The 24,432-nt window shown below is 38.2% G+C and overlaps 1 protein-coding gene across 3 annotated transcripts in view; it reads right to left on the reverse strand.

Moving 5' to 3' along the window:
* Positions 1-7,215: 7,215 nt before the first annotated feature.
* PLAG1 (PLAG1 zinc finger) overlaps positions 7,216-24,432 on the reverse strand; it is a 50,432-nt gene continuing 33,215 nt past the window's right edge. For 2 of the 3 annotated variants that reach the window (XM_003935504.4, XM_003935503.4), the window contains 3 exons: positions 15,140-15,238; positions 11,968-12,326; positions 7,216-11,443 (listed from right to left, as the gene is read on the reverse strand). In XM_003935504.4, the coding sequence (XP_003935553.2) occupies positions 10,183-11,443; positions 11,968-12,209 (1,503 nt within the window). In that variant the 5' untranslated portion in view covers positions 12,210-12,326; positions 15,140-15,238 and the 3' untranslated portion in view covers positions 7,216-10,182. The remainder of the gene's footprint in view (positions 11,444-11,967; positions 12,327-15,139; positions 15,239-24,432) is intronic. The other variant, XM_010346031.3, reaches the window with a different exon arrangement.

The following is a 24,432-nucleotide window of genomic DNA, read 5'->3' on the forward strand; positions in this document are numbered from 1 at the left end:
AAGGAGGAACTGGCTACAGGAAAGGGCGGCTCAAGCACCATCCGCCTTTTAGAGAGCAGGCTGAATTTCCGATCGTTAATAAGCTCTTCCAGAAGGGCAAGAAAATGAGCCCCATCCTCAATCCTCCTCCCCAACCAACCCGTCTTTCTGAAGCCAGAATAATTTGAGTTCCAAAGGCTAATAAGTTCAGTAAAAAGGAAACTAGGTATCAATTTCACATATTAATATGGGGTCAAAAGTTTAAACAAAGTTTTAGCGTAAAGAATCCAGCAACGTGTCGACAACAAGCACATTGTTCCCGGAATGCCAACGTGTTTCAAAAAAAGATGAAAACGCCAATAAACGAAAGCAGAAAACCTATATGGACGCATCAACAGATGCTGAAAAGTCGGCAGCCAAACTTGGTAATTCTTGCATGGGATAAAGGCGGCCGTCTGCTCCGCTCGGAGGGGCCTTCTCAGCAGGAGGGGCCGGATGCAGGCGTCACATCCACCGCGCCCCAGGTCGGAGACCTCGGCCGTCCGTCCTGGCAGCCCCAGAGCCGCAGGCCCGGCACCGCCCGCAGCCAGGTGCGGCCCAGACCCGCGCGCCCGGGGAAGCCGAGAAGGTTGGTGGGGACAGGCTGCCTTGGGCCCAGAGGCTCAGGCAGGACGAGCCGCGCACCGCGGAGGGCTGCTGCGCGGGTCCCAGGCCGCCTTGCTCCGCCCCTCGCCCCGCCCGCGGCCCCGCGGTCTCCGGGACCCCGAGCGTGGCTACCCGGCCCAACCCTCCGAGGGACGAGGGTCCAGCTGCCGCAGACTCGGAGGCCCTGGCCCGGCATCCGCGCGGCAGGTCCTGGCACTCCTTGCTGGTAAGCCCCGCTTTTGCGTGCGCGGTGCTTTCAGAATATAAGGTTGGTTCTTCGAGAAACAAAGTTGTAGGGGGGACGCCTGGAATTTCCCCAAACTGTAAGGGAGTATCTCAACTATATTTAAAAAATTCATTTCAGTTAACATCAGGAATGAGACACCAGTGTCTATCACCATTATTAATATTTTCTTGGAGGTTTTAGTAAATGTAATAAAAACAAAAACATGAAATAACTGACACGGACATTAGAAAATACTGTATTACTTTTGCTCTAACTTGCTTCCCAAACTGGATTTTCCAACTCGAACTCCAGAGCACCTTGTTCTGTGGTTCCATGTATGTCTCCAAAGGGTTAACAGAGATCTTTTATTCGTGTGTGTGTGTGTGTGTGTGTGTGTGTGTGTGTGGTGGGGAGGGGTTCGGGGAAGAGGGTGGGGAGAGAGGAATTTGATATGTCAACCCTAGGCACTTTTATGATTATCAAATAGCCATTGAGGACATTTGTATTACATTAGCATCAATCGCTTTCAAAAATACTTATTCACTTGCAAATTATCAATAATTTAGATTTAACCAAGTTATTGGTAACTCCTTATCACCACGTTTATCTTCTGCTTTCTGGAGATGTCCATATTGATTCGATTTTTGCTTCCCTGGGTTATTTGTAATTAAAAAATACAAAGTATACTTTCTGAATCCTTACCTATCAGAACTCTGCCTTTTGCTTCAACACCTGGTTGATAACTTCAACACCTGGCTTCAGGGACTTCTTTCAGTGTTTCAGGTAAGTCTTATGCTGTTTCAAATTGTAGGTCTCTGGGACCTGTGTATTTTTTTCTCTTTATCTGTCTAATTCAGAGCTTAAAGCCTCCATGATTAGAGCCTTGGAAGTACGAAGTTAGGAGAATTAGAATCCTCAATGGCTCTCTAGTTTTGGTCCATTGTAGGGAAAGCATTTAGTGATGATGTAATTGTGAAGAGACAGTACATCTCCTCACGTTGATGCAGAAAACCAGAACAAAAGGAAGTTTAAGGATGATTACACACTCTTCAGGGTATAAAATAAACTTTTCCATAGAACAGAGATACCCCATGTCAAAATTACTTTATTAATTTCTAGTGTCAAATTTTTAAAAGGTTTCTTAAAAAATGTCTCTTAAATATTAAGATGGCCTAGTCTTTCAGGGAAAATGTTTGTAATTCATCCAGCAAATACTTGATTAGCTGCCCTGTGCTTGGAACCATGTGGATAGGGTTTTGCTCTCATGTACTAAAAAATGTATTTTCCTGAGATGATCTAATCAACTGGAATATATGTTCACAGGGCAAATAAATTACTGTTCAGTGAACGAGACCGGAAGGCTTTGTGGAAGAGAGAGAATTAAAAAAGGGACGGAGGATGGGTAATGGGTAAGATTTCGGCATGTAGAATTCCTGTGCAGGAGGACAAACCCAGCATTCCGGGGAGGGCGGACAACTGGAGGCAGAGGGACAGACAGCACAGGCTCCAGTGTAAGGAACAATGAGTAATTCCACATGAAAATCATGGAAAAAGGCAGAGAAGGAAATGGCCAAGTGCTGTTAAGGATGGGAGAACATTTTCAGGGTCACTGACTAAATAAAGCTAGCACATAGGAATAAAAATAGGCATAGCACATAAAATAGTTTAAGACAAAATACAGAAGTAGCACCTGCTGGTACCATTGCAGAAAAAAAAAAAAAATGAACTCAGCTGGGGATGAGTTGAATTTACCGGCTGGAAGTTTTTAGACATTATAGTCTTCAAGACATTTACAGGGTTAATGTTTGCTACAGCCACTGATTACCATTAATTCTGGGGTGGAAAAAGCCGACATAACTTAAAAATCTTGAAATAGGGCATCATGGCTTAGGTTATTAACCTCTTTACACAATCAAAATTCCTAGGTCACGAGAATCTGTTTACAGGAACTTGCTTAAAAATATGAGGTGTGTGTGAATGCTAATAACAGATCGATTATGTATTTTTAGAAACAGCAGTTTACTAACATTAATCCAGTAAGACTACTAGCGACACTAGCCACACTTTGAAAGGAGCCTCAATAAAGTTCTCTAAAGACAAATGGGATAATCAAAAGTAATACTTTTCTAAAAATTCTAATACCATAGAGCAGAAAACCTTATTCCAGGGGTCTTTACACATCCCCCTCTCATTCCCTCCAAATCCTGGGACCTTGATTGGGGTTTTACTTTAAATGGACTATGTGCCTGTTTTCAAAAAAAGAGATCCAAAGGTATAGAATTTTCCACTTGTGCACTTATAATACACATTGGGTTCCATTTAAAGTATCTATTATCTTTGTTTGTTTGTTTGTTTGTTTTCAGATGGAGTTTCACTCTTGTTGCCCAGGCTGGAGTGCAATGGCGTGATCTTGGCTCACTGCAACCACCACCTCCTGAGTTCAAGCAATTCTCCTGCCTCAGTCTCCCAAGTAGCTGGAATAACAGGCGCCTGCCGCCATGCTCGGCTAATTTTTTAGTAGAGATGGAGTTTCACCATGTTGGCCAGGCTGGTATTGAACTCCTGACCTCAGATGATCCACCTGCCTCGGGCTCCCAAAGTGCTGGGCATACATGTGTGAGCCACCGTGCCAGGCCTAAAGTATCTATCTATTGAGTAAAACAAAGCGAACCTATTTACATTTAAAAAAACTGTTCACTCTCATCTGCAATAATGGCAGCCAAAGACTACAGTAAAGAAGATATTCTGTGCACTTCTTCATGGATATAGTCTCCATCAAGCACCGTGCTCTTTTTCCATTCCTTTTCTAAAGCAGACAGAACCTGGGAATTTATGTGCTATGCTGTTAACAGTTTATCAGGGAGAAATGGTGTTTTCATTTCCTTTAAGGTAAAACTGGCTCCTCCCAAGAATGGCAGTGACATATTCTGAAAAAGTAAGGCGGGGCCTGGCGCAGTGGCTCACGCCTATAATCCCAGCACTTTGGGAGGCCGAGGCGGGTGGATCACGACGTCAAGAGATCGAGACCATCCTGGTCAACATGGTGAAACCCTGCCTCTACTAAAAATACAAAAAATTAGCTGGGCATGGTGGTGCGTGCCTGTAATCCCAGCTACTCAGGAGGCTGAGGTGGGAGAATTGCCTGAACCCAGGAGGCGGAGGTTGCGGTGAGCCGAGATCGCGCCATTGCACTCCAGCCTGGGTAACAAGAGCGAAACTCCGTCTCAAAAAAAAAAAAAAAAGAAAAAGTAAGGCAAAAGAGCAAAAGTATATTATTTCCGTGATGTCCTTGAACTATTTCATATGAATTTAAAACATATTGTGTTAATTCTAAGAATATAGAAGTGTGTTAATTTGCAGAAATTAAACAAGGAAAAAGAGGAAGGAATTGCCAAACTGGAATTATGTTCATTTTCTTTACCCCTCTGAAAGTAGGAAAGCTGAAAAGGTAATGGAAGAATTTTTCCTATTATACTGAAAGAGGTGCTATGAGATACGTAACAAATTATTTCTACAGTTGGTTCCCGGACAGGTATTAACTGAATTTTTAGAATTAGTATCTGTCTCGGAAGGTGTGTCACTGACCATTTAGCAGACGAGTTTTAGCTGAAATGATATGTGTGTAATCGCCATTTTAGTCCACATGAATTGTCAAGGGAGTTTTCTTCAGCAAAATTTTAGGCAAAGAGCCCAAAGGAAACTGAAAGAATAATTTATCGTACTGACAATAAGTGTTAAAGAAATGCTAAATGCCAGTTTTATCTCCCAGGAACAAGCAACTCATATCCTTTTTTGAATTCTAAACTCACCTAAATTAAAGTTTTGATGCACAGTCTTCGGACTTTTTAAAATTTACAGTATCTATCCTTCCTCTAAAAATACAAAAGTTTTAAAACCAAAAACCTAGAATTTACATTTCATTTCAACAATAAAGTACTGTCCTAGAGCCAGCTATTAGAATATTATATTTATCAAATGAGAAAATACTTATAATTTGAAGAAAAAATGTGATAGCAAATAGAAAAGTATCATCTATTAAAATTTCAGGAAGATCTATATTATCTAAAGACAATCTATAATTTTATTCATATATTTTGTGGAATTCACATATCTTATTCTTACAGCAAACATAACACTGTAGGCCACAAGAAGCTGCAGTACTATTGTTTAATTAGCAGCAAATTAATATTTTATATCTGGGTATATGGACAATAAATAGCCTGCTTCTTTGGATGTGAATGTTTAAAATGTAGTATCACTGCAGCTTCATAATGTGATTGTTATTTTACAGAGCTTATACACACACAAAAAAATATGATCTTTGTCTATATTTTATACAAATACAACAGTAGTTTGTGAATACATTTTAAGTACATGATATACATGATAAGCCACTTGATTTCCCAATATCACAGAATAGCAATTTCAAATGCAATAAAAATATACAAAATTCAGCCTGGAATGCAGATACTTTTCTTTTCTATTTTGACTCAAAACTTTATCATTAGAACATTTTTAGAGTACTAGTCCAAACACTTTTTCATTAGCTAAAAATACAATTTCAGCAGTCCAGCTTATGTTCAGGTATGATGCAATCCGGTTCCTAATGGATTCCCAGTTTTTGTTAAATTCAAAGGGCTGTTAGTAACATACAGCATGTTCTTCACTCCACACTCTATTATAAAGCCCACTTTCCATTCTGAGTGACAGTCATCTTGTGGACAAAAGCTGGGTTTGTTCTGGTAACATCTGCGTGTCCAAGATCTCCTTTTGCAAGTGCACGTGAATAATTGTGGTGGTGTAAAAGTTTGTTAATGACAAATTAAGTCACAGTATAAAAATATATTGTACACTTTTACACCGAATGTAGTCCTTTTTCTATGGATAAAAAAATATGACTGAACGAGACAGAGAAGTTTGTAGCACCATGAAGAGTTGTAGCCCAAGTTACATTAGCAGCATGATCCAACATAATATTGAAGGAGTGTTTCTGAGAAGATAAAACATTCATTCTGGTTCATCTGTACCACTGAAGCTTATACAATGAAGTGTTTTATACATTAGCAATAGTTCTGTGTCATTTCTAGTCTAGATAACATCAAAAAGACACTGCCTGCCATCCTCAGAGGGTTGACGACATCATAGAGAGGCCCTAAGTGTGATCTGGGTGTGCCTTCACCAATGCTCGTCGCATAATCTTCTCTTCCATGATCCTGAAGGAACCCTCTATGGGTTTTTAGCCCAAAACTATACAGCGTATGTAGATCTGTGTGATCACAACAGATCATCTGTGTTGTCGACGTGGCCGCTGACAGTGTGAAAAAACAAGACAAATTCAACTTAGGCACACGTTTACCAGAACTAACAGTCAGCCATTGCTAATGACGAATACTTGACATTTAAAAGATCTCCTCCAATGTCACATGGATCTCAGTAGGCTAGAAGCAACTTGGGTGAACTGGTATTTTTTAACTTACGTACTGGGAAGACAGTGTGCTTTGAGACACGTAAACCTTGTAAAAAAATAAACCATTGTAAAACCTTATGAAAAGACACACACTGATTCTGTGCAATATAGCAAATTGATAAGAAAACACTGTAAAAATGTACCTGTTTAAAATACCATCTACCATTTTTGTACACAAAGCATTATATATCAAAGGCCTAAGATATATATCATCTAATGGCACTTGAAACAAATTATAATAAGTCTTAAAATAAAAGGCATAACCTATAAGAAAGTTTCTGTAAAGGTTTAGATTCATTTTGAAAGTGCTATATCTTGTAATATGTGTAGTATAGAGGTTGACCAAGCTCTATTTTTTAAAAAAATATTGGCCTATAATATGTGTATTGCTCACTAGATGAACGATCCTGAAAATATGTACTCTTTAACATTCATTATTAGCTTAATAAAGCAATCAGCTCTGGCTCATGTTTCAGTCAGTATATGGTTTTTAAAAACCGCTACTGTCCAAATTAACACAATATATCACTATATTCCACAAATACCTAAGAAAAATAAAGCACAAGCAACAAATAGGCCAAAATACACAGCTTGAAAGGAACACTAAATGAAATTAGCAAGTTGCACGAAGAGTGATGCATGATCAGCCAGGACAACTGAAGTTTTTAAAAACTGAACTTGTAATGATTTTAAAATGAAAGTTTTAACAGTGATCAGTATACTATAAAGTACTTGTATACATCAATGGATAGCATTGCTTACAGTGCCAAGATCCTTCCACACTCACACTTTCGTGTTTGGTGACCTAATTTGTACACACATGTGGAAGTGAAACTGAATGAGGTTCAATATCTTGTCTGAGGTCCAAATTCTAAGCTACTTTTATTTAATGTTAATCCCTTTTTTTTTTTTTTTAAACCAAGCTAAGGCACTACCAGAAATTTCAAGGATAAAGATTCTGGCTGCTGGAGGATGAATAAGCATTGGCAATACTTATTTTTAATCATATCTAGTTGACATAGAAATAAACAATCTTTTTCTAGGAAAAAAAAGAGCCAATTCTGTGTTACAGCCTTATTAGAACATTGTGCAATTCAAATAAGCAAGTCTGCCTCATCTTCAATAGAAATTCTCTCAAAAAGGGTTTAGTGACCACTACAGTCAATTTAAAAAACAAATTTGCTGAATTCCCTCTTATTCTGAAGTGTTATTTCAAGTCTGTGGGGGCGGCAACAGGCAAAGAGGTGTACATTTGAAAATTAAGACTCCACAATTTTAACACTGGTGCCCTGAAAGATGTGCCTCCATGTATATGAATTCCATGCAGGGCGAGATTTAGGTATATATACACATACATATATGGCGCTATTCCCCATTTCCAAAATGCTTCATTTAATAAATCCTGGTACTCCCTTTTTTAAGTTAGCAGTGAATACAGCCTAGTAAGGCCAATGTCTCAGGTCACTAATTGGATGACTTGTTAAGTAAATTTTAAACAGAATAAAAGTAGTGCTTCCACACTTGCTATTTGTGATTTCTATTAAAAATAGGTTTTCTATCTGTGCTCTGTCACCAATTTTTTTCCTTTCATATGGTGATTAAAGCAATATTGAACACTAATCATTCAACTAAAGATTTAGGTAAGCAATCTGTTTCATAGAAACTAAAGGAAGCAGTAATGAAGCAGAGCGAAGGGCCTACTTTCAGAGCAAATATTCTCCTAACCAAAAGCTAGGAGCCACTTGAAAAATTTAAAAATGTACTTCCTTATTAACATATATAATTTTAATGCCTTTGGAACACACTTTTTTAATAAATGTAATTTTTCATAATAAAATTTAAATACATAAGTATAAAAACTACTGCTCCTAGGATTAAAAAAATATAGGAGCATGATAAAATATCAGGAGCCAAAGCTCCTTCAGAGAGCAACTTTGATTCTATGAAGTGCGATATGTGTGTGTGTGTATTATATATATATATTGAAGCCCCCATTTACATTATTACAATTTACATTTCTCCACAAATTATACTACTCCCCAATATTTTAAATAATGTATTATATTCAGTAATCTGCACTCATTTTTAAAAATTCTTGGTAAACATTGCAATCTGCAGTAATAACTGGCCCTACAAAAAGGAAAGAAGCTTCCATATAGGGCTAATGAGTGCTCAGAAATATTTTTCTTTCTTTCTTTTGTTTTTTTAAAGAGATATATACTCTTCTATAAACCTCCCCCCCTTGCCCTGCCCCCAACGGAGAGGGTCCCAAAATAAGGTGTTAACAAGTGCTTATTAGATATGTTTCTTAGGTTAATGTCCCAACTGACCCTTAGAAAAATACAATAATTAGACCTTTAAGAAGACTTTGTTGGTGGTCTAACGTGAAGAAAGCCTATAATAATTATTCAGTGAAGATAATGTTCTCGATTATGTTAACCAAGATAGTCTTGTTCTACTTTACTTTGTTCCCCTCTACAAATTTCAACTTATTTGCAACACTCCTACCATTGCCACAGATGCATGAAAGTGGGATTTAACTGCACGTATTTCTAGTCACTTAAAACTTTGTGGTAGTTCCTCAGGTAGTTTTCTAATGCATTTAACTTCAAATTCTCCATCTAAAAAAATTGCAAGGAAAGATGATGGATTCACATTGAATCAGAAAGATAAGTTGGCGGTAGGACCGTTGTTTCTGTTTTCTGCTTTTGGTTCTTAAGGGAAAGAAAAATGTATCAAATTTAGCAAGAAGTGATACAAGCAATATGCTTTTACTTTACTTCTGAAAAGTCCAGTTTTTAATCCTGGCTACAGGGGCCATGATCCCTAGATAGTTCCCAGATGTAACCATGTGCTTCCCGTCTGTCTTCCTGCTTAGGAGTCTGTCACCCACAGAGGCTGAGTCAGTCCACCCTGGGATGAACACACCTCATGGCTGCAGTTCCACAATGGCCCTAGATTATGGACTAACGGTGGATCAATAATCCAAAAAACTGCTGGCTGCACTTGACCCACCACTTGGCTGGGAAAGGTGGAAAAGACGAAAGAGATACGGACTCTGAAGACTCCAATGCCATACATGGTTACTATTATTAAATGAAAAGATGGCATGTGAAGAAGGATGAAACACAGCAAAATATCCTGGATACTAATTTAGGACCAACTCTTAAGGGACACGAAATGCCATGTCACCTTATAAAGAATCTCTTTTTGATGTAAATACTGGTGCTTTGTATTTAGGGGTTGTTTTCCTTAAAGGCTCATAATAGAGATGGCAAATATTTGAGCCAGACAATAGTGAGTCTTCAAAATATACTGATCTGAAATTATGGTGTATCTAAGAAACATTTGTTATCTCCCCTAAACTGGACTCTTAATTCATTTGAAGCACTTGATTATTAATGCCATTTAGAAGCTAGTAAAAAAATTTAAACCTTGAGTTATTCACATGCATTTTATACAATTTACATTCTATTGCTAAATTTTTTAATGAGCCAGATGTCAAAAGGTGGAGCCGTTGTTATTAGACAAAAATGACAATTATAAGATCTAAAAGTGATTTGAAAATGGTATTTGTAAAAGTTTACCACTAATAATGGCTTTCCTATGTGAAAAAAAAAAAAAACCTCTTAAAATATGACAATTGGCAGTGAATCAGGACAAAATACCCAGGTAAACATAACTGGACACAAATGGTTCCAAAGCTCGTTTTAAATGCTAGTTTCTATTATACTGGCTTAATGAAAATTTGTATTATACAAAAGCAGAAATTTTTATACTGTTTTAAAGTAGGCACTAAAATAAAAATGGTCATCCAGGGCACGGCTATACATATATTTCTGTAATAAATCCACGTCCCAGAATCCTACTGAAAAGCTTGATGGAAACGCGGGAGCGTGGTGCTTGTGCTTAAACTGCTGGTGAAAGCTGCTGACAGTGAGTGCAGAGACCCAAGCCCTATAGTGTTCGCAGGATCCTGAAGATCCTGTGTTTGTGGGGGGAGCTGGGAAACAGAAGCATGTGCTTCTTCCTGGGAATAGCTCATTCCAAGGCTCCCCACTGATATAGGATTATAGGGAGGACCATTTAAAGGTATGAAATTAAACAACTGAGAAAAATCCAATGCTGGTGTGTTTAGGGGGTCACTGATGGAGATAGAGCTTTTGGATAGGGAGAGGTCCCCTGCACCATCATCTAGGGACCCAACCTGAGGATCCAACCCTAGCTTAGATGATGATGATGCTTGAGAATCTTGGGATGAAGAGGGCACACCACCTTGTAACTCCATCAGATAACTCTCAATTTCCCCCTTTAATGGCTGTTCTTTTTCAGGAATAGAAATTGCGTATGAGGTAGAACTGAACGGATATTTGAAAGAAAGGTGGTGAGAGGGATGAACAGTGTCCATATCTATCGGGCATGTCATTCCCAAAGGTAAAGTTGTGATCATTTGGTGGGCAGATCCCGAGCTCTGCATGGACTGAAACGGAGTGTTGTAGAGGTTTAACTGCAAAGTGTTTGTGAATGGCTTTGATAACAGTTCACTGGAAGGTAAGGACATCACCGGAAGGAGCTCGTCTTTTATAGGCACAGATACATTGCAGGTAAATGGGTCAAGGAAATCCACTGGTTCTGTTTTGACCTTCAGAAGCTCTTGATTGTGACTCTTCTTCATATGTCGAGTCAGGTGATCCTTGCGTCCAAATCTCTGTGCACAATACTGACAGAGGAAGTCCTTTCTTCCAGTGTGCACCACCATGTGTCTCCGCACATCCTTTCGGGTGTAGAATCGGCGATCACAATGCTCGCACTGGTGCTTTTTTTCTTTAACCCCACCAGACGACTTGCCTGCATGGGATTTAAGGTGCTCCAGAAGCACTCCCGTGCTTTCAAAAGTTTGCAAACATACCTTGCAGGTGAGGTCACCACTCGTGGCGGCATGCAAGGCCAAGTGACGTTTAAACCCAAGCTTGGTATTGTAGTTCTTGCCACATTCTTCGCACTTAAACGTCTCTTTGTTAGGGTCGTGTGTATGGAGGTGATTCTTCAGATGATCTTTCCGGTGAAACATTTTCTCACAATAATTACACTTGTGGGTTTTCTCAGGAGAGTGAGTAGCCATGTGCCTTTAAACACAGATACGGTCTATAAGTAATTATCATGACAAAAATGGCATGTATTCACTTTTCAAATGGAAACTAAACTGCTACGCTAACACAGAATTCCCTCAGTAATGGAAACTGTTTTAACTTAATATATACCACAAGGATAGTTAATATACCTAATTACTGCAAAACTTGAGCCATTTAAGTTGCCACTTTAGTTTTTGCTGGTTTTCCGCTATCGTTACAAAAGCAAATGAGCAAGACTGAATATACTCACGTAAACGTCCATACCCTTTCCTTGTCGTAATTTCTCTCTACAAATGGAAATTCTACTCATTAAGCATTTTATCTTAAGAAGTCCAAAGACACTAACACATAAAAGTATGTGCTTTAGAATACTAAAAACTAACCAATGTCTAATCTACTTAACATTTCCTCTCTGCAAATCAGCTGAAAAATGTGTATACAAATACATACGCTTACAATGGCTTCAAACAGCCAACATAAGAGAAAATATAATCTGAAAGACAAATAGAGTTTAATACCTTTGTAATTTGTACTTAGAAACAAAGGCCTTGGTGCAGTCTTGTTGTGTGCACTTGTAGGGCCTCTCTCCTGTGTGAGAGTAGGAGTGAACCTTTAATTTCTCAACACTGTTAAAGGCCTTGTCACACAGTTGGCAAGGAAAGTTTTTTCTTGGTTTGGTTTCACCACGCTTACGTTTCCCTGAAGGGACTTTCTGGGTATCTCTTACTTCTGACAAATCACCAGGAATGACAGTGGCCATCGCAGCCTAAACCAGGCCTTCTTGTTGGACACTTGGGAACTGCCCAACTCCACTAAATGATATAGCTTTAGGTGGCTTCTCAAGTTTCATGTGGTCGTAAAAGAAAGCAAAAAGGGACTGGAAAAAAAAAATAAGAAACAACTAGTTTGTAACTAAACTCAATTTTTAAAAATTTTATTTGCTATGTGATGCTTTTGAATTAAAAAAGAAACCAATAAAATGGATTCAGCTGGTCTAATGTAATATCATTACATTACATTAGAAACCCCATAGGTTTCTTTATATTTGTCAAAATACATAGAAATGCATTGCTCAGAATGAACAGTTCATACATACCCTGAAATTCCACTTGACACATGTTATACTTAGGCATAGCAGTAGTGATTTCAGGAACTCTCATGAAGCATCAAAACATGACTCTAAAAGTGGTATTATTGAGCTTCGGTTTTTACAAAAGATGAGAGAACATAAATCGGACTAAAAATGTTTCAGCCAATATTTCAGTCTCTAAAAATCAGTTTGATCTGTACACATCAGCTCTAGTCAGACTGCATTATAGGAAAACAGAGATAAATAAACAACTGGAAACTCTTTTAGGCATCTTAAGAACCATCGAGTCTGTGGAAGAAGTACTTCAGCAGAAACTCTAGAGGCCTGAAAGAGTTGGATGCACCACCCAAAGTAAAAATTTAACCGTTGTACCCGTGTCGTCATACTCTGAGGGATTCCTGAGTCAAGAGTAGAAATGATTCATCTTCCTAACAAATATGAATTCTTCAAACAGTAAAACTTTTTGATGTTTTATTAAGTGAAGAGCATGGCACTTGGTCATTTTGGGAGAAAGACGTGGCGAATGTAATTTTCCTCATCATTTTTCACATCACCGAAATTTTAGGCACACTGAAGTTAGTAGGTAAACCGGAGTCAGCAGGCATCCCTGAGAGCTGAGGGCATCGGCCTTTGGACACACCTGCAACCCCTGTGCAGCAGACCTGTGTGGGCCTCTGACTTAGCACACCACACATCCTCAAAGAGGTGTTTCAGGCTGGTAAAAAGGTGTGTCAGAATTTCAATTTGCTATTGGTGCTGCAAAAAGGAAGGAAATGTACATATTGTACAGCAAGGAGTGTTTCTTTTTAAATAAAAAATTCAAAAATGAATTAAAACCTTTAAAAATCTAACAAAACATAATAAATATTATAGACTCTATTTCTTAGGGTGAGAAAACCAACTCCTCAAAGTTCCAGTTCTTCAATGTTTGTGAAGACTAGTTGAGTGATGTACATTTTTTTTTTTTTTTTTTTTTTTTTTTTTTTTTGAGACAGTGTCTGACTCTGTCGTCAAGGCTGGAGTGCAGTGGGGCAATCACAGCTCACTGCAGCCTTGACTTCCCCGGCTCAAGCTACCTTCAAGTGCCTCAGCCTCTTGAGTAGCTGGGACTACAGGTGCATGCCATTATGCCTGGCTAATTATTTTTAATTTTTTTGTAGGTACAGGGTCTCAGTATGTTGCCCAGGCTGGTCTTAAACTCCCAGGCTCAAGCAGTCCTCCAGTCTCAGCCTCCCAACGTGCTGGGATTACATGTGTGAGCCACTGCACTTGGCCTGGGATGTACCTTTAAGAGACTGTAGAAATAATACTTGCAACCTCTTTAAAAAATGTCTGATTTTTTAATTGAAAACCTGAATATGACTAAATGGCTGTTAGCAACTACTAATCAATTGAATTTTCCATCCTATTACATGTTTAAAAAAAGAAAACCAACTTCCTTATATCATCTGTGTTTTGACATCAGACTGTGTGACGCTGACACTTGCCATATAAGCTAAGTATATTAGGCTGACGTTCACGGATTCTAGTCATACTTTCACAGGAGCTCTAAATAGCTACATTTTTGTAAAATTAACTGTATGTTACAATAGGTCTTGCTGTATTTTAATGGAAAGGCTGTTCCTAAACAGGCAAAATACAGCAATTATCCACTCACTTGATATGGGTAAGTTAATCAGTATTTGCTTCAAGTGTCTTTCTTTATTAGGTAGATACTGGCAAGGTCTTTGTGCTATTCAAACTGTCTAAAAATCCAACTTGCAGTTTAAAAGTGACATTAACACAATGCAACTGACATTACTAACACTAACATATGCTCCTTTTGTTTTAGATTTTCTGGATCTCAAGGACTTCTTGCTCTTTTTCTGTTATATTCTCATTTAAAAGCTAGCTCCTCTGCCTCCCTCAGAAATATCTATTATACAGCTATTCTGCTGTAACCAGTAATGACGCTACAAACTGGTATAAAGCATTCTACCAAGGCAAGAAACAAACTTTAATTTTCATTATTTGATTTCCTAACATGATACTTTTATGCACCTATTTAAAACATCATGGGAAACAAGTTGATCATTTTCCAATTGTAAAATCTACATGGAATGCAACGTATCTAAATCCCTGTATATAACTAATATTTGAAAATACTTCAAAGACTGGTCATATTTGCCATTGTGTTATAAAATTCAACTATAATGGGCAGAGAATTCCAGTTAAGAAAAACAACTTATAAGTTATTAAAAAAATTATTAGAAGTGCACCAATATGCAATATACGAACATTTGATTGTACTAAAATTGGTGATAATCAATGTAGAGTAACAAATACATTCTGTTATCTTTGGATGTACATACTGAGCAATGAAGATTGCACTGATTTCAAATATTACACTTTTCTAAGACCAGCTGAAATTTTTTTCATGGCTGATAATAACTTTTAGTATATTACAAAACTCAAATTAATTATTACAGGTGCATTTCGAACTATAGGATAAGGTTATGAACTCAGTATCTAATAAAAGATAACATTCATAATATGCATATCAGTCAAATACTTTAAAGGTGCATGCATAGAATTATAGTGATTTTTAGTTTAATGCATACCTGATTACAGATGGAAAAAGCCTCAGACTTTGATCTTAGCCAGTCCCATTGACTCTTCGTGGAAGAGAGTGGAATCCAATCCTTCCCATTTTGGCCAATCTATGAAAAAAAAGTGAAAATGGACTATCCTCTAAACGGACCCAGTGTGTAAATGATGGAAAGTACAGAACAAAAGAATTGCGGTTTCGTGGCACATGCTTACATTCCGTACTCTGCTTATGAGTCATGCATTAATTTTCACCAACTATGATGTCTATTAGGTCTAAGCACATTTACATGACCAAACAAATGCATAGATAAAAAGTAAAATAGTATTACCTAGATAAATAGCAATTTGTGATGCTGAATGACTCCCCACTTCTTTCCCAAATTTATTTATTTATTTTTAAAATCTAACTTACCGACGGAATGGGTATTAGAGTTACTGCTTATATACCAAATGATCAAAATTTTATTAAGTTTATGAACGTTATGGAAGTGACAAACTTAGGCCCCTTTTGGAGGGTCCATCTGGAGCCACCCAAAGAACAACAGGCTCCCGGTGAAAGCACTCACACCCATACTGTGGACACTAGCACAACTCGGGCTTCTGAGTCCCACTTTTGCTATCGGCAACACCTGCCATTTTATTTTTCAGAATGCTGCAAGGATGGCTGAAATGTAGCAACAACTCTTTAGATTTCAAAAGCCATGCAAGAGAAGTTAAATACAGATTTGCTGCAGACGAAGGGGGTGTTAGGAAGAAAGTATCATTTGGTTTAAGAGGTCATTGTTGAAAACACTTAAAAAAGCTTAAAATGGGCCGGGCGCGGTGGCTCAAGCCTGTAATCCCAGCACTTTGGGAGGCCGAGGCGGGTGGATCACGAGGTCGAGAGATCGAGACCATCCTGGTCAACATGGTGAAACCCCGTCTCTACTAAAAATACAAAACATTAGCTGGGCATGGTGGCGCGCGCCTGTAATCCCAGCTACTCAGGAGGCTGAGGCAGGAGAATTGCCTGAACCCAGGAGGCGGAGGTTGCGGTGAGCCGAGATCGCGCCATTGCACTCCAGCCTGGGTAACAAGAGTGAAACTCCGTCTCAAAAAAAAAAAAAAAAAAAAAAGCTTAAAATGTGTATTAGTATCATGATCATTAGTAGACTGAGATAATATATAGGAAAAATTCTGTTAATAATTCATGATCGTACAAGTAATTATGAAGAGAATAATGGTCAAAAGGCAGAATAATCTAGAATTATCTATTGTAGAGAGGACAGGCACAAGAGATCAGTAAACTCAGAATATTTTAAAGATGAACATTGAGAAATCATGATTATAAAGAGAAAATTAAAGTATAATAACAAAAGGATATGTTAGTGACAGGTTAAATAAAAATAACTTTCAAGTTCTTAACACCAATCTAAAAATGTCCCCTGCAATAAAATTTTGATATTGAAGAATTTGATGATGTCTAAATAAATTATTTAATAGAAGGCATTCAAGCATCATTATAAAAATACTAAGAGTATATCTGAAAACCTCATTATTTTTACAGTTTAAAAGATAAGAAACACCAAAAATTTAGACCTATAAAATATATTTTAAACATTAAAGCAAAAGCTCCATTCTTTTGTAAAGCACAGGACATGCATAAATGGAAGAACGAAATTCTGCACAGCAAAATTACAAAATAATAAAATTAACTTTATAAATACTTACTTGCCCAGAGCACATACTGAGTTTTTTTGTAGGTTAATTAAGGATATGAAAGACCATTTTGTGGGTATTGTTATTTTAAGAATATAAATACCTGACACGTGTGGAGTGTTTTCATCTCTATTATCTCCCTGGAATTCAATGAATCTGAGAGGTGGACGTGTTCACCATCACTGTCATTTTAAGGTGAGCGGCCCACAGAAGATGAACAACTTGACAGCGTATGTGTGGTAAAGAAGGGATGAATGCCCTAAAACCATGACTTTACTTTTTTTATCCTACTGTTTTCTATGACAAGGCAGGTTAGCAAACCAATTTGCAAGTGGATAAATCCTGTCACTCTACTTAAAAGACCAGAAGAGGGGATCGTGCCTATTTTCTCTTCTAGAGTTGCCAAATAGGCCAAATGTCCAAAAGGAATTAAATTTAGAACTTAAAAATTTAAAAGACAGTTTATTAAGTCAGTTTTAAATAATTGAAATAACTATAATGTAAAATAATAGCTAATACCTCTGAGTGGATAATGATTTGGGTAGAAACAAGCAGAAAACCCAAGTTAACTAGTAAACACTAAGTTTATATATATTTTCTCCAGTCCATATATATTTTATTGCATCTCAAATACATTCATAAAATCTTTATTTATGCTTATTGTTCAATGGCATTTTACAATAAAAACTTTAGCATCTAAGTATTTCAACACAGTTTAAAATTATGTATCATGTGATATATTCCAATAGTCTAGAAATTACCCATGCTATATATTTTACAATCTAAAATAACACACCAGTCATTTTACTTTGTTATTCCAAAATATAATCTCAAAGTTCTTAATTTCCTTAAATTGAACCTATTTTGAGTTCTTATGAGTTGCCATATAATTTCAAAGTTCTGTTAAATATTTCCCCCCAAAAGAGAAATCGGGACTGGTTAGAAATAATTATTTGGATGGATATAATACAAATATACAGTTTGTATTTATGTAAACATATCTGGAAAGTTAGATAAAATTATCTGTATGTTCTCCTGCATAGTATTAAGAAAAACTTAAAAAGCACTAGGAGCACTATTCTGAAAAGTGCAGCAAAACTTGGTTTTATACCTGTTTTTCCTTTCTACTTAAAAACAAAAACAAAAACAAAACTCATCAAAGATTGGTTATTGTGCTTTTCTTTCTTTTTTATTTTTTGAGATGAAGTTTCACTCTTGTTTCTCCAGGCTGGAGTGCAATGGTGTGATCTCGGCTCACCGCAACCTCCGCCTCCCGGGTTCAAGTGATTCTCCTGCCTCAGCCTCCCGTGTAGCTGAGATTATAGGCATGCGCCACCACGCCTGGCTAATTTTGTATTTTTAGTAGAGACGGGGTTTCTCCATGTTGGTCAGGTTGGTCTTGAACTCCCAACCTCAGGTGATCCACCCGCCTCGGCCTCCCAAAGTGCTGAGATTACAAGCGTGAGCCACCGCGCCCGGCCAAGGTTATTGTGCTTTTCGAGTGATGAAAATTTTTCTTTGCCTTGGTCTGAAGAACTGTGAACCAAAGTAGAAAATACATATACCCATTTCAAAGTGCTCTAAGATGAACAGCAGTTTAGAATACCCTTCTAGTTTTTGTTGGTACCGGAAGAGGCATTTTTTTTCCCAGGGCAGCTTTACATAAACAATGGTTAGAGAGAGTATGGTGTGTTTGTGCACACACACACACAGATTTACCTTCAGATGTTTTACATTATTCTAAAACAGTGACTCATATAGAAAATTAACAAGCAAAAATGAGTCATATATCAGAACATCTACTAAAATCAACTCCTATGAGATACCAGCAAAAGAACAGGCCTGTATTGAAACTGCTTCCATAGTTCTGATAAACATTTGGCTAAGAGATGTGAATTTTTCACTTACCTGCATCAATAATTCTTTCATATTTAAAAGTCAAAGATTTAGCTAATTAAGGACAAATACCATCAACATCAAAGTTTTATTCTCCTTTATGCTAATAAGATGCCTTTAGTAAGCAACACAGAAAATGTCAAAAATTTCCTTAAATCAGGTTTTTTATATAGAGTAAATAAAGTAGGTTGCAAAAGGAAACTTACCAGTTCTTAATACGGTAATTGACATGTAAGCAACACAAAAGAGTTTTGAATGATGTGAAAGAATCTATTACTAAGATAACAACTGAAGGCAGTCAATTCTGAAGTAAGGGCAACAGTATACTTAGAACAATTTTAAGAAACAACTTCAGTGTTTCTGTATAATTTCTAAATTTTTATAGCATTCACTTTCCATAGGTTTGTAAAATCAATTATTTGTGAGAAGTAACAGGAAAAAACTATGTTAAAATAATCTAAGAACAAAAAATAACTGTAGACAGTACAAGGGCAGAGAGGTTATGCCAGTTTTACTCACTGTTTCTCATAAAAGGCAGTTAAAATAACTGTTGAATGAATGAAAAAAATTAAAACAGGGCAAGTGCTTACCAGCACCACAATGACCTACAGGCTCGCTTAGTCCCCGTAATAGACATAAGACAGAATTTATAGTTGGCCCTCTGTATTTGTGGGTTTTGCATCCACGGACTCGGCCAACCACAGACTGAAAATATTTTTAAAAAACTGCACGTGTACTGAACATGTACAGACTTTCTTGGGTAATTACTCCTTACACAGTACAGCACAACAACTATTTACATAGTATTTACATTGTGTTAAGTATTATAAGTAATTTAGAGATGATTTGAAGAGTTCATGAGAGGGTGTGCATAGGTTATATGCAAATACTATGCTATTTTATATCAGGGACTTGAGCATCTGTGAATTTTGGTATCCCAGGGAAGTCCTTGAACTAATCTCTCATGGATATCAAAGGACAACTGTATATATCTATATTCAAGTCAAACATAATGTCGTATGAACACAATGTGGTCTAACAAATTGAATAAGCTAATAGAACGGTATTTTGAAACTAAGCAGCTATTTGAAAAAATCTTAAAACAATAGCAATTATAATAAAAGGTTTTCAAAAACACTTGTTTTGCCTCAGAAAACAAGCATTCACATTCTCTAATGTTAATACTAAGAAATCAAATAATACAAGTAGATCACATTAATTTGACTCCCATTTCTAATAGAAATTTCCAAAGTGAAAACATGCCTGGTGACTGCATTAGTCCCTGATAGAGGAGGAAAGGACGAGACTCTCAGATGGGCTGCTGGTCCCTACAGAGGGGAACAGAAAGGAGCCAGAGCAACTACTGAGAAGCAGGAGACATAGCCAAGACATGCGCCTAACTCGCCCGAGTCGTAGCAGGTCCCCAAAAATGCATTTTGTAACTAGAATGTGGAAAACTACAGTATTTGCTTTCCTGAATTAGATGTCATGGTTAACTAAAGTTAATAAAAAATAAGGAGGCCCTTTCTGAATTCGTGTGTTTTATTTATTATTATTATTATTATTATTATTATTATTATTTTTTGAGATGGAGTTTCGCTCTTGTTACCCAGGCTGGAGTGCAATGGCGCGATCTCGGCTCACCGCAACCTCCGCCTCCTGGGTTCAGGCAATTCTCCTGCCTCAGCCTCCTGAGTAGCTGGGATTACAGGCACGTGCCACCATGCCCAGCTAATTTTTTGTATTTTTAGTAGAGATGGGGTTTCACCATGTTGACCGGGATGGTCTCGATCTCTTGACCTCGTGATCCACCCGCCTCGGCCTCCCAAAGTGCTGGGATTACAGGCTTGAGCCACCGCGCCCGGCTATTATTTTTTTTTTTTGAGACGGAGTTTCGCTCTTGTTACCCAGGCTGGAGTGCAATGGCGCGATCTCGGCTCACCGCTACCTCCGCCTCCTGGGTTCGGGCAATTCTCCTGCCTCAGCCTCCTGAGTAGCTGGGATTACAGGCGCGCGCCACCATGCCCAGCTAATTTTTTGTATTTTTAGTAGAGACGGGGTTTCACCATGTTGACCAGGATGGTCTCGATCTCTTGACCTCGTGATCCACCCGCCTCGGCCTCCCAAAGTGCTGGGATTACAAGCTTGAGCCACCGCGCCCGGCCGTGTTTTATATTTTTAACTCATTTTGAGCAATTCACTAAAATATAGCTCTAGAACATCTTTTTGAAATTTACCATAAAAAGTAGCCTTACTGATGTTTAGAAATGTTTTATATTTAGTATACAGATAATAAAAACTAACTGAGAAGTGAGGGGCAATGGCCTGTCTATAAGAACCAACAGGAAAAAGTCAATGAATTCCAAAGTGGAACCAGGAAACCCCAACATCAGTTCTCTTATCCGTACAAGTAGGATGTTCCTTTTCAGGCCACTCATTTTCTAGAGTACCCAGAGAGAATGAATAGATAACCAAACAAAGGAGTATCAAATGAATTTTATCTCCCAATACAGACATATTTTCCTTATTTATTTTATAGAGCAAAAATACCACATTAAGTTAAAAAGTTCTTTTTCTCTTTTGAAATCTACCTTTCATTCTTTTTGGAGACAGGGTTTTGCTTTGTCACCCAGGCTGGAGGACAGTGGTATAATCTCGGCTCACTGAAACCCCCAACTCCCAGGTTTAAGCGATTCTCATGTCTTAGTCTCAGCAGCAGCTGGGATTACAGCATACACCATCACACCTGGCTAAATTTTTGTATCTTTAGTAGAGATGGAGGTTTTGCTACATTGGCCAGGCTGGTCTCAAACTGCTGGCCTCAAGTGATTCGCCTGCTTTGGCCTCCCAAAGTGCTGGGATTACAAGCGTGAGCCACTCGCCCAACCAAAAGCTCCCTTCCAATGATCTATAACTTAGAAGCCCTTCATCTTCACTGCTATGTGGGATGGTGGTGGGGGGATTCCCTATGATTATGTATTTTTATCAAAATAAAAAGACTTAAAAATACAGTGGGTGGTACAACACTGAGATATTTTCATTTTCTTCGCATAGGGCCATTAGTATTTGCAAAGAGGAAATGAAAAAGAAATTGTGCAAAAGGGAAGCAATGATGCCTTAGAGACAGCAAAGAAGGGCAATGATATCTGAAAGCAAAGTACGATTGCTTAATCAATACTTTATTTTTAGAGAATTTCCTGTGCTTTTTTTTTTAAATAAAATATTACCAAAATATTGGTGATCTGTGTCTGATGACAAAATAGGTAGCCCACAGGTCAGCTCAATCTGAAAACTACATGTATCCCAAGTTGTGGTAAGTTCTTTTTTTTTTTTTTTTTTTTTTGAGGGGGAGTTTCGCTCTTGTTACCCAGGCTGGAGTGCAATGGCACGATCTCGGCTCACCGCAACCTCCAACTCCTGGGTTCAGGCAATTCTCCTGCCTCAGCTTCCTGAGTAGCTGGGATTACAGGCACACACCACCATGCCCAGCTAATTTTTTGTATTTTTTAGTAGAGATGGGGTTTCACCATGTTGACCAGGATGGTCTCGATCTCTTGACCTTGTGATCCACCCGCCTCGGCCTCCCAAAGTGCTGGGATTACAGGCTTGAGCCACCGCGCCCGGCGTAAATTCTTAAATCTTACCATTAACCCCTTTAGTTTCTGAGGGGTACAACAAAAAATGTTTGATACCAACTATAAAAATGTTCACAATGAAGGACCCTAAATGTCTGGAGAACATGCCTCCATTCATGTATGGTTAATTGCCTAATGCTATTAAAATTGCAAATACAGAATAATCCAGATATCATGTTTGAACTGTCAAGCACCCATATTGAATCTATCTATAAATTCAAACACAAAGGTAGACATCAGACTCTTTATAAGAAAAGCACTAAAGAAAGAAAGTTTTACTTAGCTATAAATTTAAGTTTTACTCAGCTATAAAAGCTCAAGCAGAAAATTAGTTTTAAGCCATCTCAAAGTAAAATGCACTTTAAAGATGGGCTTGCGCTGTGGCATAAATGTGTGTGTGCTGATGCTTGAGTAGCACTACAAAATGTAATGAAAACAGAATTCTCAGCCTGCTTCTGGTCTGCACATGCCATCCATCTGTCCTCTGTAACTTATGCCCATGTGGATGTCCAGGATAAAATCACTTCTAGAAACAACCATTTCTATTTATTTCCACACAGTTAAGGGTAAAATGGATCAGTCCTAGGCAAAACTGTAATCAGGGGCAGCTGCTTTCTCCTCTGCCTCCAGAGGACCCCACGTACACCCTGGGCTACAACAATTAGAAGAGATTTATTATCTATATTCCTTGACCATTTCTATTTGATCAAGAATGACCTTGAAAGCCTTACTTCTCTGAACCCTTTACCCTTAATATGGACTGGAAAGCTCTTCTTGAAATGTCTGACATGGCTCTCCCCCAGCAACAGTAAATTCATCTGCAGGGAGGCTATTACTCATCCCTGTATCCTCAGCACCGGTCAGTGCCCTAGCATGTAGCAGACATTTGATAGACACTTGTTGAACGGAACTGTGGTCCCTTTAAGGTAATTTCAGGAATCAAAGCTAGCAGGTAAATATGTTTCAGGTCTCCTAGAATTTCAAACTGGTTATAAAGCAAGCTCAGAAGACAAGCCCCATAGAAATACATGGTTAGTTTGTTTTGGCAGAGAGGTAAGAACTTAGGGAAAGCAACGCCACTGCTTGGGAGTCCGTACTGCTTCTATGTCCCCAGGAGAGGCATCACCTGCTTCGGCAGACCTCAAAAGCCAGGGAGTCTCGGGCATGTGCTACCCAGAGCCCACCAAGCATAGAGACAAACCTGGCAGCACTTAGCAAGCCTGAATGTTCAGAACACTTCTGCTTTAAATGTCCTGTTCCATAGCTCCTTAAGCACATGGAACCTGTATTGATCATGACTTATCATTTAGAAATAGCCAGTGAAGTTCTACAGGAAGGAAAAAGGAACAAAGTCGAATTCAAAATCTTTAAAAGAGGATATTCTTCATGTGAAAATAAAATGTGCGGATCATGTTTAAAATATCAGAGACGAGTTTCAACCGATTGCAGATTAGGAGAATAAAAAAGAAGAAAATCTGCACAAATATAGTTTGGGTAAATAAAAGTAATCACTTTTTTTCCCAGCTACTAAAAAACAACTTCATTAAAACAAGTTCAAACTATAGTAAAGTCTAAAAAGAAAAAAAAAAATCTGTAACTCTTAACACTAAAGAACCATTGATATCTTTTACTTTATTGAAAAAAATTATTATAGTATACAGACATCTAAAATTTTAATGCTAAGTTGATGTGGATGCTTGAACTCCATAGAATGTTGTTTTTTATAGAAAACTGTAGCCAGATTAATTCGTGCACCTTTAGTTCGATTGTCAAGCTCTGTTCATGTATCTTGTGAAACCCTGCTCAAGGCCGCCTTCCCCCATCTGCCCTCAGTGAAGAGCTCAGGAGCCCATCCCCTGGTATCTGGCACAGCCACGGTTGTTTTATTCCTATTCTCCCTATCCTAGAGCTGGGGGCCCCGGCCGCTCAACCTCTACCCTATCTTGAAGGTTGTGCTGACAGACTTACCTGGTACCAAATCCATGTGTGCCTGCATTTCCGAGTATCGCTACACCTTGATTCTGTGACACTGAGCTGCACCTACAGGTTGGGAAATCTAGATACTTGTGTGTGTC

This window comes from Saimiri boliviensis, chromosome 15 (genome assembly GCF_048565385.1).
Source record: "Saimiri boliviensis isolate mSaiBol1 chromosome 15, mSaiBol1.pri, whole genome shotgun sequence".
Lineage (NCBI taxonomy): Eukaryota > Metazoa > Chordata > Mammalia > Primates > Cebidae > Saimiri > Saimiri boliviensis.